The following is a 17,321-nucleotide window of genomic DNA, read 5'->3' as shown; positions in this document are numbered from 1 at the left end:
TTTTCTCTAGCTTTTTTAACACCTGACCTTTCTTGTTCTCCAGGCTGCTACGTGAGCAGTCTGCCTCCAGCCTTGGCTTGCAGGAGTTCCTTCACATCAGTGGCAGCATGGCTGGACAGCCAGACATTGGTTCCACAAACCTTTCAAGTATCTTAAATAGTCATCATGCCAGCTTATTAATTTTATGTTCCATTTAATGTAAACATTCAGCATGTGGAAATAGAATATATCCATTAATACACTGAGATTACACAGATTGCCTGAGTCATAAAACAGCCTCTGAGAAGTACAGGCTGCAATTTCAAACAGTGATAATTTCAGTTCTTGCAGAGGGAAATAAGCTGAAATCTATTTGCCAAAAAGAGTAATGGAGATCTAAACACTGATTACAGTTCACAAATCTACCTTATACTGTATACCTACGCTCGAAATTGTACTCTAAACATAATGGAAATATCCACACAAGTAAAACTATACATAAACATTAAAGATTTTTCAAAGAATTCTGAATGTAATAATACAGTTGTGTTTGTGTGTGTTTTTGTTTTTCAGGAAAGTATTCAAGGAACAAGAGAGCATTTGATTTATTTAATATGACTGAGCATTTTAGTAAAAAGAAACAGATGAGAATGTGGTAGCCATAGTTAAATTTGGTGCGCATTAACCGAAACTGTTGAAGGATGCATGGGAAGGAAAGCAGGGAACTACCTTTATTTAAGAAACTAGAATTCAGAACGTATCATAACTCTGGTCTCCGCTCCTGTAGAAGCAAAACACAGAACTTTCCCAATTCCTTATCTCAACTGAGAAAAAGTCAACACTATACTGAAAAGCATCTACTGATAGAAAATCTCCTGTTCCACTAAAATACATTTGCCTGAATTCATGTTTGGCAGGACAGAGTATGAAAGCCTGCCTTTAAAGATATTGGAACATATGCCTAAAGGTTTCTGTCTCTTGCTTCTGCAACATAGACCCTAGGATTACATATCAGACACACAAAAAGAAAGCAGACAAGTTCTCTTCTAAAAACAGATCTGAGTTTGTGTATTCATCAAGTCTTTGAAAATTGTCCGACTATGGCTGAGAATCCTCTCATAATATTGCATTTTTTTTTGCCATGAAAAATAGTGCACCCTCCCCAGAAAAGTGCTACTTTCTACTCTTACCTATTTGACATTTTTTATATGTTGTATTAGTAATTTTAGATTAAATAAGCTACATTAGATTTTTTTTTTGTATTAGCAAGTACTGATACTCCATCAGCACATTACTATTGTCATCACAAATTTTAAATGGCATGCTTACAGACATGTACACTGCACATGCTCAGAGCAGACTGAGAATGAACTTGCAAGAACTTGCAACTATAGATTGCTCACAAACAAATACAACTATCAGTCATTTCTAAGGAATTAATGCAAGGACAGGGAAATTGACTTTTTGCAGTTTGGCTGAACGTTTTCTATACTGCATTTACAAATAGATGAGTTCCATATGAGCTCATCCCGAGCTGGTCCTACCTGTGATCTGCTATAGTGCCCACTGAAGCATATGGCTGCCAGTAATTATTCTGCTGGGGAAAAAAAAAAAAAAAAAAAAATTTAAAAGGAGCTTCATGCCTACCTATGAAAGTAAAAAGAACATCTCAATTATGAGCATATTGACCCTGTAACTCCCAGCTTAACCCAGCATCTATTGCTCTTCAGTGAAAGTGTGACAGTACTTCTGTAAATCACAAAGGGAATTTTATTTTAGTGTAAGTTTAAAGCTACAACAGTACAATACAGGCAAGTGTTTATTCATTTACTAACTATACTGTGGAGTAACTTGAGGAATCTTCTTCAAGACACACATCTGGTCAGCTGGCAATAGTGTAAACACTTCAGAAGCCAAGAACTTTTGGTTATCAGGAGCCTTCTTGTGTATGCTCTGAAGCTCAATTGCAGAGGACATTTTTGTCTGAATTATGTTTGCCATGACTTAAAGAAAGATAACACATCCAGGGTACCAGATGTTTTCTGGGCACTATGACAGAACTCAAAGATTTAAAGAAAGACTTATAGTAGTTTGTTGGGGTTTTTTTGTTTGTTTGTTTGTTTTTTGTTTGTTGTTTTTTTTTCTCCACAGAATCACCATAAGTTTTAGCTTTCTACCTCTCTCTTGGTTTCTCCACCTGGACGGTTAAATTTAGTCCTCCATCTAAATCACCTGATGCCTTTAGCTTTTGCTCCAAACCATAAGATCAAAACTGAGACCAAGAAGAGGCGGTTACACTCCGAGCAATCTTAATTTTACATGGGATAGTTCATTTTCCCTTAGTCTTCATTCTCTCTTACCTGTCCCTGTTCAAATGTTTGCTACAGGGACTCTCATGCTCCTCCATTTTACTTCACAATTACCTCTTTCCCCATATTTCTCGCCTACCAGCAACTTCCTATACTCTGTGCTGTCAATCCTGTGCATTCTGACACGAGTTAATACTTCTTACCCACAAATGTTTGAGATGGATTTGAAAATTATTACTTCAAGAACAGTTTTAACTTGCTTTCTGGTGCAAACAATTAAGTGCTCAATCACCACTGATTAATGATCATTGTCAAGTTTAAGTTTCAGTCAAATAAACACACTTTCTTTGTAATAACTACACGTTCTTTGTAATAAATGCATTCTTATTCATCTGAAGAGGCAGGATTTCCACCCACCTCATCTGCCTGCTGAAATAAACTTCTTTCATGTTTCTTCACATTTCTTCAGATTCCCACATTCATGTCCATCTTTCAGTTACTACCATTCAGTTACCATCTTTTCTCATTAATGCTAATCATAAAATTCCTTTATTTTCTCATGGAAATCCTTCAACCCCTACTTCCAGCCCATATTGTTGCTTGTTGCTTCTAACAGCCTCCCTAACGTCCCCCTCACAGCCAACGCTGAGAACAGGCCACTTCCAACCTCACCACAGGTACAACCTTCCATGAGACGCCCCCAGTTACAGCAAAGCCGCTGGCCGCTTGCTCCAGAAAGTCTTTCACTTCAGCACTCCGAGCAGCCCGGCAACGCCGGCTGTTTTATACGCGGGAAGGCAGAATAAGCACCCTCCAGGCGGCTGCAGCCCTCGGCCCCACAGGGCTCAGCCCGCCGGCTCCCACGGCCTCGGCACGGCCCGGGGGGCAGAGGGCAGAGAGGAGAGGGCAGAGAGGAGCGGGCAGAAGGCAGAGAGGAGAGAGGAGAAGGCAGACAGGAGCGGGCAGGGAGGAGAGAGGAGGGGGCAGGGAGGAGCGGGCAGGCCGCACCCCACACGGCAACGGAACGCCGAGGGACGTCAGACAGCAGAGTGGCTTTGGCTTGAACTGGCACAACTCTGTGGGACACTGAACTAGGTGCAGCCATTGCTACTCCTCTAAACGGAAAGCAAAACAATAGCTCTGTAAATGAACAGATCCATGGGTTCCCCACCACCCCACTCCAAGGAGGAAAAGGGAATAAAGAATTTTTTTTTTTTTTTTTTTTTCAAAAAAGTAATTCAAAGTATTACACAGATGTGTCTGACTTTTTACTGAGCCACAACATAGCCTCTCAGCACCTTGTGAGCTACCCCAGCACCATCACATCACAGCCGGGCCTGAACGCCTCACCATGCCTCTGGAGTCGAGCAATATCAGAAAAAAACCCCTGACATCAAGAACCAGGAAACTCCACAGCAACGAAGACCAGTGGTGACAGCTTTGTTTTTCAGAAATAAATGCCGTAAATATCTAAGTTCTATGCACACATTTTAAACATATATTAAGGAAGGAAATATGGATCTAATTTAGGAAGTTACATTCTTTCCCTTCTAGAAGTAATGATTTCATTTAAAACGAAGGGAATTGTACCAAACCCCGCAGAACAATGAGGTCTGAAAGGATATCAATAGGGCCAATTCCTTCTTAGGACACCACCTGTCACTGACCCCTGACAGTACTCCACCCAAACTTGCAGTATTAGAAAGATGGTAGCCTCCTGTCCAGTCACATCTTCATATCTCACTCTGGTGGTAACTGGTATATTTAAACACATGTAAGGACAAGAAAATAGAAAAGCAGTATTTTCGTAAGAGGTATTAATTACAATTATAGATAGGTAACGTGCTGCTCTTCAAAATGACAATTTGGGGGGGAGGGTAAAAATAGTGGGAATATCTATTAACCTTTGTAGTTTAAAGAAGGATATTCATGGTCTACTCACTAAGTTTTTAAGGGATTGTATTGTAATGCAATTAAGACTTGTATGTTCCCTGCAGGTATCCAGTGTTGCTGTTGAAGAGTGAAGTCAGTACCATGAAGATCCTAATGGCCTCAGGGTAAAGACTAGAGGTGGATTCTCTTCAACAGTACTGGCCTCTATAGCTCTTAAGTATTTGTTGCCTCTCAACCTATAGTTCTGACAATCTTTTTAAATGTTTGTGATATCCTTTTGATATCATGACTCTAAGCTCCCTCCCAAATCATGTTATGCCAGTTCTTTTGGTTATAATTAATAATACCTCGCTCCCCAGCATTTATATACACCATATAAATTACCTGAATTATCTCCATAAGATATTCATATTTTATACAACTTTTAAGCGTTGCATATATTCTGGGAACTAAATTTGTAGTTTCTTTGTAGGTTTAGACAGGCAAGATAAAAGTGATTTAAGTAGTTACTCCTAAGGTCATGACTCTCTGAGAAGAAACGTCTATAGATCCTTGAGAGCAGAAGAGTTCAGTTACTAATTTCCCCCCACATTACTAATAACACTGTCTTCTTTCCCACATTTATGTGTGAGAATGTGATGATAAGGCTCCTATTAAAAAACCCACAACTTAAATATACTATTTCTGTTACTAACCCAAGGTTAGAAATAACACATCAACATTTAACATCATTAAATCATTTTTCCCTTTGTAATGCAAGTTCACGATAGCTCTCACAATCATTTAAAGACCTACAAATTTTGGCATACCTTCAAACAGGTTATTGCATTTCTTAAATGTCAGCGGTTCCCACTCTAATGTAAATGCAACCTGATGAAGCCTTCTTAATATCCCACTCTTCCACAGCAATGACTTTGAACTCACACATTTGTAGAACTCTGTTTTTCTTACGCCAAGGGAAGCACAGAGCCATTTAAATCTTTTGACAACAGGCTTGCTTTTCTTGGTTATCTTTCACAAATATCTTGAATGTAATCCATGGAGCAAAAGTCTGCTAATCACAGGCTGACAAAAAAATTGTTATCTTAAGAAAGAAAAATAGAAGAGTTCACTAAAAAAATTTCAGAAACAAATAAAACAAAAACAGTTCCTAAGAAAATGTCTTTAATTTTCATTTTATGGAAATACATCTTTAGCTTTTATTTCCATGATACAAAAATGTTAAATATCAAACATTTTCTGAAATCTACCAATGCAGATCTTTTTTTAAACAAATAAAGGGCTGGTGCAGTTAGCAGGTTTGTCACAGGTAACAAAAAATTTTTTACAAAATTCCCAGAAGCTGGGGAAGGAGGAGGGAAGGACCAGATCAAGACTTAAGAGTGAAAACAGCAACAGATGTGAAAACTAAGAATAACTACCTCCCACCAGGATAACAATGTTTGAGAAATTTGTAAGTTACAGTTTTTTGGAAGGTTAAGGTATGCGTAAAATTGGTATTTAGATGAATACTGGCTACATAGGGAGTGAGGAGTAGAGAACGGAAAATTAAAGATTTCCAGATAAAGCAATTGGTAGAAAACAATATGTGAAACCGAAGTTCTGTTTCAAGAATGTTGACAGCATACTGATATTGCATGAAAAAATAGCTAAAGGTTAGGAGATTTGTGGTAACTCCCATCAAACACAGAAAACAGCCTCGCACAAAATCACAGAGTGCCAGTTCTTTTTGTACATTTCATAGCCAGCATGCCAAAGTAGGCGATCAAAATACATTTAGTCTTGCTTCTTAAATCTAACATTATTTATGACAGCAAGGATTTCACATGACCAACAATGAATCATACACTAGTTAATATGCACATAAGTAAAATTGACAGTGATTGTTCAATAAACAGTTTAAAATAATTAAACTGATTTTTTCAGGACACACACTGCTTTGTTAACACCATTTTACTTAAAGTATGGCTTCCAAGAGGTGTATTCTCACAACTGCTTTCAGTCACTTCCTCTTGTTAAGGCAGTTGTTTCCTACCATGTTTCAGGAACTTCAAAAATTCCAGTGGAATTAGTTGTGAGGCTTCCTAAAAGACAGAGTCATGGACCAACATATTAAAGACTTCAATATACAAACACCTAAAGGAATAAAAATTAAGAATACTTTTTTTTTTCAGAGCATAAAAAGATGCATTTTCTCCTCTACAGTGAGACTCTAGATACACTACTGGCAAGTCAATATTTATGAAGGGAAGCCAGGAGATCATTTATAATGGGAGTAGCCACTTCAAAAAACAGGGAGGGAAGAAAAAAAAGGTCAGTTTTTTAATATTGTCTAACCAATTTTTGTAAGAAATTACAACACAAAAGTGGAAATTGAATAAAGAATAAATAGATTAATAAAATTAAAATCTTTTTAGGTTTAAATTCATGTCACCTAAGGTGGTGTGCGTGTTTTTTTTTTTTTTGTGTCGCTGTAACAACTCACAAAATGTGGCAAAAATACCAGTTGAAACACAGCTGTCTGATTGTCATCTGCCTGTGTTAAATCAGACCGAGTTTGAAGTAGTTTGGCTAAAAAATATGTAGGTATTAATGTACTGGGTCAAACTCCAATCGACCTAAAACAGTGTTGTGGCAAGAGGTGTGCCAGAAGTGGTGAGGGGCAGGCAGGCAGACTGTCAAAGCTTACCTGTAGGGGTAAATAATATTCTGACCAGACTGAGAAATTCCATTGTTTTCTCAACTTACAGAAAAATCTCACAAATAATTATAAATAAGATGTTAGTGCAATATTATCAGCATAGACAGTCTTAAACTGCTAATTAAAAGGGCACACACATTAGCTTTCAGGACAACAGGTAGGTTTATTACAACTGGTCTCACCTGCAAGCAGAGGTTGTGCAATGAGACATCCGGTAGGTTAAGCTATGTGCACTGAAGTGTGCTAAGCCTCCATCCAATCAAGCTTAAGGGTAAATGTCCACATTGTGTTAAAGTACTGGATTAATAGGGACATCTTCTCTAGAACCCTACTTCCAGAATTTCTTCTATTTTGCTTATGATATGCAAAACGTATTGGGTAATCTTAATTAGAAAATCACATTAAAAAAAAATATTAAGAATAGCTAAGAAATATTCAACAAGCTTTATTTTATGGAGGAAAGAAAGTAAGCAAGTAAGAAATCAATTACATCGTGCTTCCTTTGGTTGATCTCGGGTGGGGTTTTGTTTGGGGTTTTGGTTTTTTTTTAGGGGGGTTAGGAGGGGAGGAGGTTGACTTTTTCATTTTTTCTTTAGAATTTTTCTATGATGCAATCTTCAGTTTAAGTAACTTTTCTGGACTTCTATGAATGTAATGGAATAAACCACTGCTATGTAAGTTATTTTGCAATACGTGAAGACATTCAAGAAGAGAACTTCAGTTGTCTTCAGGCCCAGGGTAAGTTCCAAACAGAAAATTATGCACACTAACACTGCACTTACCTACTGGAGCTTGTTCTGTCTTGATCTTTTTGAACTTTTTGGCTCTCCTCTTACCATCTGGAAGGGACTCCTCACAGGAGTCAGTCTGACCACATTCTGGATTTTGGCCTTCTCCCTCTTCTATATCATCAGAACCAGTCTCTTCCTGAATAGGACTCATGATTCTCGTTCCCTCTGTACTGGTACCTGTAAAACTGAAGAATGGAAGAAACAGATTATGAACAAGTCAAGAACAACTACTACTAGTTACTGTACATCTGATAAATACTTATGAAGTAGTAGAATAAACTGTAGTAAGTGTCAACCCATAAAATTACATTATCTGGAAGATGTGACTTAACCATAAAATTTGGTACATTGGCCATCTACTCCAATGTTATGTAGATGAAGGTACGCATTCTTCGTACTAGAGAGGTCTCAGGTCTAGCTGTTATTCCAACGAGGTCACTCAGATAAAGTGTAATTCAAGGTGTTCTCTATCCCTGCTTTTTATTGTCTTTGTTATGAAAGCTCTTGTAAAGCATTCTTAATAGATAATAAATCATAAACAACTATTAAGCCTCAAACATCTTGATATTGAAGGATTCTACATGCTAATTTCACCTTCTCTCCTGTAACTATATGGAGTTTTAAAAGCATTTCTATTATATAAAGGTAGAGAAAACTATCAAGATCCAACATATAATTAAATCAGGCTTTAAAGTGAGGAGTTCTACCAGCCAACAGGATAGTAAAAAGAAAAAACAAAAAATGCACACTCATTTCCATAGGTAGTACTTGAATGAAGCCTAGCACAGTATGAAGTTGAACTTAGAGCTCCGTTTGATTCAGCATACAATGACACTGCATAGATTTTAATTTGACTGGTGTGCTATTGTTAAGTTTCCTTGAAAGACAAATGACAATATCAAAATCAAATTACTGTAAGAAAATGCAGTAGCAAAGGGGGTAATTAAAAAAACAATTCTGATTACAAACTTCTGGATATGAAAACATCAGCAACTTACATGCCTATTTTAATGCTCTTTTAGAACAACTATTAAAAAAAAAAAGTTAGTTTTAGACTTAAAACCCCTTAGTTTTTCATTAAGAAGTACACAGAATGGTTGTATGCATTTAAACCATGTTCTATTAGTTAAAAAAAAATTAATGCCAAGTTACAGAACAAAGCTTTACAAGCCATTTAATTTTTTTCTTTCTAATCAGTCATAGCAGGGAACGTTGCTTCAATAAGGTTTCAGCTAAAAGATTGTTAAATTTGGCTGTATAATTTTGGCTTTCAAATGGAATTTTTTCAGCTGCACATTTTGCAATTTAAAACAGACTCTTTCTGGGATGTCCAAAGGCAATAAACAAACATGAAACATACGATTACACCTTATGCTCTTACTTCCACGTTAGCAGCACAAACACCATTTAGTTTGATGAATAGCTGGCTTTTCCACCAAACATCCACACACAGAAGGCTTTCTTGCATGATCTCTTACAAATCATCATTTCAAGTCATACCACAACTACCATTAATAAAAAGACACTAGCCAAAAAGCTAGATAGAACTGTTTATAATACATACACCCTTCAATATTGTAAAGCAGGCAAAAAACAGATTTGGAAAGAAAAAAGGTCTAGTGAAAGAAGAGCATTTAGAAAATTAAAAACTATTTTTTAAAAAAAAAAAACATTGTTGAGAAACATTTATATGAACTCTACTTTTGGGAAAGAAATTCTGAAAAATTTATGAGGAAATAAAACTCAGGGGCCATAAATTTTCCCAGGATTTCTTAGATATATTATGAGCACTCAGCTCTTCAAAGGTAACCTCGACTCACCATAGGAAGAGCCTTCCTTTTTGAAAGGTCTTATGACTGAATTAAACATTTTTCAACCTTGACTCCTAAGAAGTTATTACAAATAAAGAGTTCTTGACCTTCAATGCATGCTTAGCAGTGCACCAAAGCACAAAATAAAAAAAAAAAAAATAAAAAAATGGTAGTACAAAATCCAAAATATATATATATTTTATAATCAATAACTGTTGACCTTTTGCTTTCTCAAAAAAATACTTATTTTATTCTACACTCGCTCACTGATTGCATGGACTCTAGATGGCTCAGGGTTGATTTTTTTTTGTTGTTTTAATACTCTTTGACCTAAAATAATACTCAAGAACAGCAGCAACATTATTTATCCCTTTAGTAATAGTAGCAAATCAGTATGGTTGTCTACACAGTTTAGAGCACTGCTCAGAGCAAAGTTCAGTTCTCTAATTGTACCAGCTGTTTTGTAATATGTCCATATTTCTGTCTCAATTTCATTACTCTGTTAAGAAACAACTAGAAGTGGAAGAACCAAAGAAACTAATAGCTAGCAGTGATTGTCCAATTCAGATATACTTGTTTAGGATCCTCAACTGTTTGGTTATATGAACCATTTAGAAACAGAGACTTAAATCATCCATTAACAAACGCAGCACGGACGTTTCAAAACACACACGTACAACAGTTGTCCAGATTTTTTTTTTTTTTAAAATAGTATATTTATATGAAAGACATTTCAGAACTTCTTTATTGAAATGGAGATTGTTCTCATTTTTAAAATAAAATTACTAGCCAATTTTTCTTAGGGGGAGGAAAAACCCAAAGAAAACATCCTGTCACAAGAAAAGCCTGTGGTACATTGCCAGTTGGCAATTCCACTCAGTGAACACAATGTAGCTCTCGTGTCAGTCAAGAACGAGGGCAGGTGGGGTTCCAAGCCTCTTCAGGGACAGCAGTTTCCACCAGCACTTCTTCTCCAACCTCTCCCTTCTGTTCACCTATTTTAATGCCAGCCCACAGGGAAACCTGATGAGCGTGAATGCTGATGGAGGAAGGTGGTAGAAACAGAAAATCTAGTTTTTATTCTCAATTTCTATTAAATACAATTCTAATCAACAAGGAATACAGTATGTTTGTTTAATTCCAGCAATACACCTAGCAACATTAGTACTAAGCACGGTTTGATGAATCAACAGGATGTGGAGGACTTATATATCACTGTATAGCCAAGAAAAAGCATGAACACCACCTGATCAAACTGCCCATGAACTTTGTAATGTCATTTCAGCTACTAAAGGAGGGAGGGCAAAAGATGGGAAAACAATTATGATGATATAGCATTAAACATTTTCTGTATTGGAGAAGCTTGTCCGTCTTCTAAAAAAGCACCACTTAATTCCATCACAACAAAGGACCCTGAATTTGCCTAGATACATAGAGACCTTCAAGTAAATTTAATTTAAACAAAAAATGTAAACCCTGTGTTCTCTTGCCACCTGGAACAACGTTGGGGGTGGGGGGGGAAGGAAATACTTACTGACCCATCATAAAAATCCATGATTTCAGCTTAAGAGCAGGTGAAATCACCTGAAATAACACTAGAATACTGGAATGCTATAATGCTGCAATATTTATTATCCATATCTTTACCAATTCCGTTTTCCTCAGTTCTTATCCTTTACTGAGTAATAAACCACTATAAACAACCAATTCTGTAAACAACCAAAAGAATGAAATACATGTACATTTCAAAAATGAAAAACTATCTTCAGCAAACTAAAGGCATTTAACGAAGTGGTACTACACACAGCATCCTGACTTGAGAGAAGATGCAGCAATCCTGGATTTAGTTAAAAGATTTCTAAGGCAAAATGACACACTGATTTCCTGTACTTCATACTAACCTAACTCTTTTGCCATTGGCTTTATTCTATTTTACTCATGCCTAGATGATGATCAGGAAAATTAGAATACGCAGACATAGGTAGAGCTGGATATCTAGTTTTAGACAGAACATCCTTAGTTGATTTTTCATGCTATGGTTTAACACTGTTTTGCTAAGGAAAAGATCATAAATCCATGCATTTAACAGCCAGGGCAGAGCTGGCGGGCAGCTACTGGCTCAGCACAACAGGCAGTGCTGTGCAATACACACAAGGCCGTGATCCATCCACTCCTGAAGTGTGTTCTGAACAGTGAGCAGCTTTAGAGAGGGGGATCTTATTAACTACTTGAAGTTTGGTCAACTGCATCAGTTTTTCCTCTACTCCTCCATCTGACATTAAGTATCAGGTATGTTTTCTGTAAAATCAGTTTTTATATTTAACAGTAGTAATAAGTCATAGGCAAAGGGTTTACATTAATTATAAGTGGCTTTATGTTGTGACTGCTATTAATACTAATATGCTACATTTTCTGAACATTTCAGAATATGTTCCTTGATAACATAGGTCTATACATTTTTTAGCAATTAGACAGGAATTAAAGAACCTTTGTTACACACTTAAGACAAAAGTTTCTTACATGAAATACCCACCAACTTTATTACTGAATGAAAAAGCAGCCAAGATATATTGTCATCACAGAGAGGAACAGCTATTCTGCAGCTGTGCTCCCTGGCAGAAACTGATGCAGTAAGCTTATTAAATAATAAATAAATAAAGGATGTAGTAACATGAAGCTATTATAAGAGATCAGCTGCTCCATACATCACAGTATTGAATACTCAACTATGTGTGATTCAAATTAAACTGGAGAAATAAACACATATACATGCACTCATATATATTTGTCCTGATAGTTTTAGAGACATGTTTATCATAGTTTTATATTTATATGGTTATATATATTAAGATATAAATAAATATTTTCGAGATTTTTTTTTTCAGAAACAAAAGGAAAATGTTCATCTTGCTTGCACTGAAAGACCACAATGTTTGCAGATCCATGTTAAACCTAACCAGATTAAACTTAAGAGGAAACACTTACAGAATATTAGTTGGCATAAGAATACAATCTAACTAGCAATAAATAAAAATAAAATAAATAAAAACATGCTAAATGACATGCTTGAAAGGGAGTTTGGGACAGAACCAAATCCCTTTATTAATGGAGCAACAAGAGAACAAAAATTCCTGTAACATCCATTACAAAAGAAGTTCTATCAACAAAATAAAGGCTGCTATCCAAGGCTCTCAAAGTGTTGACCATCTGAAAACTAGGCTGCTTCTTGTGGAATTTTAGAACACTAGAAAAAAAATAGATTAAAATATTTCAAGGCGATTAAGTGCTTAGGCATACAACTCATTGTGGTAGATCATAATTTCACTGAATTCAATGAATATTTTATTCAGCAATTTTCTAAATTACATGCGGTAGTCCTCAAACATTTTTGTGAAGCAGGAACAAATCAACTTCCTGCATTTACTGTTTTCCCAAGGTATCTGTTGAAAGAATAAGTTGTCTATGGTTCAAATCATAAGCGGCCACTCTTGCCAGGTGTCCAGAATCTGTGAGCTACCCAAAAATCAACATTTATTGAGAAGAGATACTTCCTCTAGCAGAAATAAAACTAGGACTTAGTATTTCTTTGCAGTAGACTCAAGATGTGAAAGTATTTTCAGGCTATTTAATACAGACTTAATTATAGACCTAAGCCTCAGCCACATGTAAACTAGTGCCAGGACAATCTTTAGAGCTCCTCATCTCTTTACAGCATGCACTCCCAAGCTTTCCTAAGCACAGCAGTTCAAATAAACTAACTTCATGTGATATGGATTTTATCACCAGGTTCCTCCACGTGGGTTTTAGGGATCAGACATGTTTCTACCACATTTAGAATTCCCACCTCAACAAAAGCCATAAACATTTGACAATTAGCCAAAATACACATCTGCATTTAATTTTGCAAATCATAAGCTCATGTAAGTGAGAAGAACAAAACAAGTTTAGTGTATTTGTTACATGACAGGTAAGTTATACAGGAAGACATAGTAAGAGCTAGAACTTACACAGCATTACCGAGAGACAGAACAGAAAGAACTCAGTGTTGGTTTTATGACCATCTCATTTGGTCTGTCTAACCAGGGGAAACAGGCAAACAAACAAAAAAGCCCATAACACCATCCTACAGAAATCTAACTTAGGCAATCCACTGAAACTAATTTCAAAATAGAATTGACAGAATCTGGAGGGAGGTGGAGTGGTGGGGAAGAAAGAATGGCATCAACTTGACAGCTTAATTATACAATTATATTGATGCTAAAAGAACCTTCCCATTCACAGCTACACAGATGACTGAAAAAGAAGCCTCCTGTTACCATCAGGTCCAAAATCTGTCATTAATGTAAGAAGGTAAAAAAGGAACAAGAAATACACAGAGCAAAATACTGTACCAGAATCAAATCCGGCACCTCCTGGCTTAATTTTGTCCATAAATACTGAAATAAAACCCTTTTCAAGTTTCGCTACTAAAGCTTAAAGCCGTGCAAGTATCACCATTTGCCTTCCTGCTTCGGAAGCATAAGGACAATTTCATCAGGACTGCTCAACGTGGTAATTTATACCCTTCTCTGTGGCACTGTTATCACCATGGAAAGTCATCCAAAAAACCAAGATCACCTTTACAAAGTTATAAGATGACAGTTAAGTTTCCAGATGACACAAGCCAGTCAGAGGCCTTAAATGAAGAAAGGGTTTTTTTTTTTTTTTGGTATAAGAAATGGTATCACCACATCACACTCAGAAGCTATGATTTGACCAGCCCTCGAGATTCCAGTATTTTAAAGATTTGTCTAATCATGTTTGTGATGAAATTCCCTCTACCTCTTTACCTATTATCTTGTGATAGCTTATGCACCACTAGGGATTTATATGCAAACAAATATGTCCAGAAAAAAGTTATCTATTAAGTTACCTGTTAAGAAGCACCTGAAAATTGCTAGACTTGTAACAAAAACGCAATAAAATCAAAAGTGTTGGCTATTTAGGAAAAGTCTCACCTGTTAACACAGTAGTATCGACTCTGGGAAACGTAAGGTGTGCTCTGAGTTTTTAACCGCTTTCTCTCCATCTCCTTCCAACTATCTTCTGTACATTTTCTCTTTGCCTGTTTTTCTTCATGTTTTTTCTCAACATATTCTGCGTACGTCTGGATCCTATAACTTTCAGCATACCTGCTGGTGTTTACAGCTATGGGGAAGAAGAGTAATGTTATATACAAAATACTGTTAAATGACAGCATGCCCTCTCCGGAATTAACTTATTTTGAAAAGCAGAAGGCAGTGAGCTACTTGTTCTGTTCATATAAATGACTTCTAGTTCCACTGTTAATGATTAAAAAAACAAAAGCTGCGCTCTCCTAAATTCACATGGTATATTTGAATCAGACAAAACTCTTTTTAGAGTCAGACTTCCTACAAAAAGGGTTAAATCTACTAAAGACTTTTTTTTTTTTTTAATTAGAAACTATCAATTCTTCAGTCGTAACCCTCTTCCAGATTGCTTGTTGGCAAGAAGAGATTTCCTGGATTTTTTCCCTTTTAGTCTCATTACTTTACCCAGCAGGTTTATTTTGCAAGTCTGCCAGGAAAAGACGACATTTGCAACGCCTTTGCCAAAACTCTGTTTGATTGCTGTGAAACATAAGCTTATTTGAGCTGCATTTTTGGTTGCACAAGATATTCGTGGAAGCAGCACTGAACTAATATCCAGCTGTTCTATCCCTGTATCTTCCTTATGTTTGGTCTCCATTTAAGTAAAAAAGACTGAGAGTTCAAGGCAGAAGGATTTCTGTCAATGCAAAATTAGAATCACTTCAAAAATAGAGAAAAAAAGAAACTTTCTCTGCCCTCACTCAGCAACCATTTACCAACATTCCTTCAAGTTCCAGCATCTTCACAGCTCTCAGCCTTTAGTCTGCAAGCCAAGCTCTGGCCTGAAGCCATCACTATAACAGATGAATCAGCAAATTAAACCGACTGTCAGCTGGTGTCCTCTGCTGTTCTCAGCCTAACTTACAGAAAGCATTGTAAACCAACCAGTAGACCAATTTAAATATAAAACGATCCCAACATACTGTTTTTCATATAATTGGGCTGCACGTATTAAAACAGCATAATTGTAGAAAAGACAAAAATACTGGTTTTATTACGTCTTTCCAATCTTTTTGTAGAAATTTCAGATATGTATCATACTTTCTGATTCTAGCTGAAGTGCTGTCATCTTGAATATGATCTGAATACAGGTATTTTGTATTACCTCTAGCCCAAGCACTAGAAATAGCAAGCTCTACCATCACAATTCAGAATCATATTTGGTTCTTTCCCTCTTTCAGAATAGAGCGACTCTATGTATTAGCTATGCTACTGTGATTTACCTGTAATATCAGTCATGGCATATAGATGCTGCTGCAGAGTCTTTCAAACATGCATAAAACCGGGCAACACTGTTACATATTTAATTTTAATCCCAAGAATAGATAGCAGTAATTATGATTAATAGCCTCACAAGATTGTTGCACTAACCAAGGAGATGTTATGCATACCTCCTTTCACACTCCTATTTGTTTTGAACTGTGAAGTTACAGGATTTGTTTGTAAGAGGAATATATTTATTGCCCATGAAGTTATGGTGCAGGCATCATGAATGAATTAATAACACTCACTGGAGTTACTGCATGCCAGTCGACACTCCTCAGGGTAAAATTTGTTTAGTTAAACATATTTTAACTTGCTAAAATCAAGCACACAGTTACCATGGATCATCTGATAAACAGTGATTTGTTAAACACAATAACCATTTCACATTATTTGTTTTACTATAAACTAAGAGCCAAAGCTGTGGCTCTTCCATTTAACTCCCTGACAAACCTGCCCTGTACGTAAGACAAAACAAAACAAAGCCTAAAAAACCACCCCATCCTTATACAGCCTAACGATAGTTTTAAAATAAAATCTGTGTAACAGTCAATATTTTTGAGCAAAGATAACTCTGCTTTCTTGAAATAAGGCCTGTAGTTTATAGCAACCCATTCATATTACACATACACACACAAATAGATGTACACACATATGTATTTAATATAAAAAGTTATATGCTGAATATATTGCTTCATGCCTTGAACAATTGAAATGAAGGCATATAGAGAAGCCACACAGAGAAATCAGTCTTACATGGTCTTAAACTGAAGAGCAGTTCCTTGTTTAAAATACATTTTCTCTAACGTTTTTTTGATGAATGCTGTCCATGTTGCCAAAGCAAATAGTTAATCACTCTGCACTCCCAACCACAGATACACGTTGTGAGAAGGCCTTGTGAATTCTAACAAACTAAAGACAGCTTAGGAAGTTTACTTACTTATTCCAATTATAAGAGAAAAGACAAATCTTTCTATGAGAACCACGACCTAGAAGCAACACCACATGTCTGAATTTCATTACTCTAGTTGCAGCCATAAAGTTAAGTCTCTGTCTCACAGTATAGTAATAGTAATTGCATATTATTTTAGGAAAAGTATTTCTAGTGGATATCATCTTCCCTAGTCACCAGGCAAGCTACTGAACAGGCTGACTGTCAGTGAGTGAACCAAGAGGAATGTGTTATACTCAGATACTCCTTCGCCAAGTCCTTACTCTCATGCAGCAAAATCCTGACAGACGGCCACTGACAATATTAAGCCTCTTAATAAACAGGCAAATATGCAAGTGAACTCTGTAGGCAAAAATCCCACAACATATATATATAAATTAAACACACAGAACTACACAGATTAAGGCTGCAATACTAAACACTCAAGCTTATGAAATACTTAAGCAAAAATTCACCTGTGAAGCCTTAAGGT

At 36.4% G+C, this 17,321-nt stretch overlaps 1 protein-coding gene across 1 annotated transcript in view; it reads right to left on the bottom strand.

The window, feature by feature from the left end:
* Nucleotides 1-5,328: 5,328 nt before the first annotated feature.
* Nucleotides 5,329-17,321, bottom strand: part of PARN (poly(A)-specific ribonuclease) — a 57,420-nt gene continuing 45,427 nt past the window's right edge. Inside the window, exons 21-23 of the mRNA XM_008944648.1 lie at nt 14,482-14,671; nt 7,665-7,858; nt 5,329-6,265 (exon numbers count right to left, since the gene is read on the bottom strand). Coding sequence (XP_008942896.1) covers nt 6,213-6,265; nt 7,665-7,858; nt 14,482-14,671 — 437 coding nt within the window. The 3' untranslated portion in view covers nt 5,329-6,212. The remainder of the gene's footprint in view (nt 6,266-7,664; nt 7,859-14,481; nt 14,672-17,321) is intronic.

The sequence above is a fragment of the Merops nubicus genome, unplaced genomic scaffold, assembly GCF_000691845.1.
Source record: "Merops nubicus isolate BGI_N331 unplaced genomic scaffold, ASM69184v1 scaffold1347, whole genome shotgun sequence".
NCBI classification, from domain to species: domain Eukaryota; kingdom Metazoa; phylum Chordata; class Aves; order Coraciiformes; family Meropidae; genus Merops; species Merops nubicus.
This window is presented reverse-complemented; position numbering and strand designations above follow the sequence as displayed.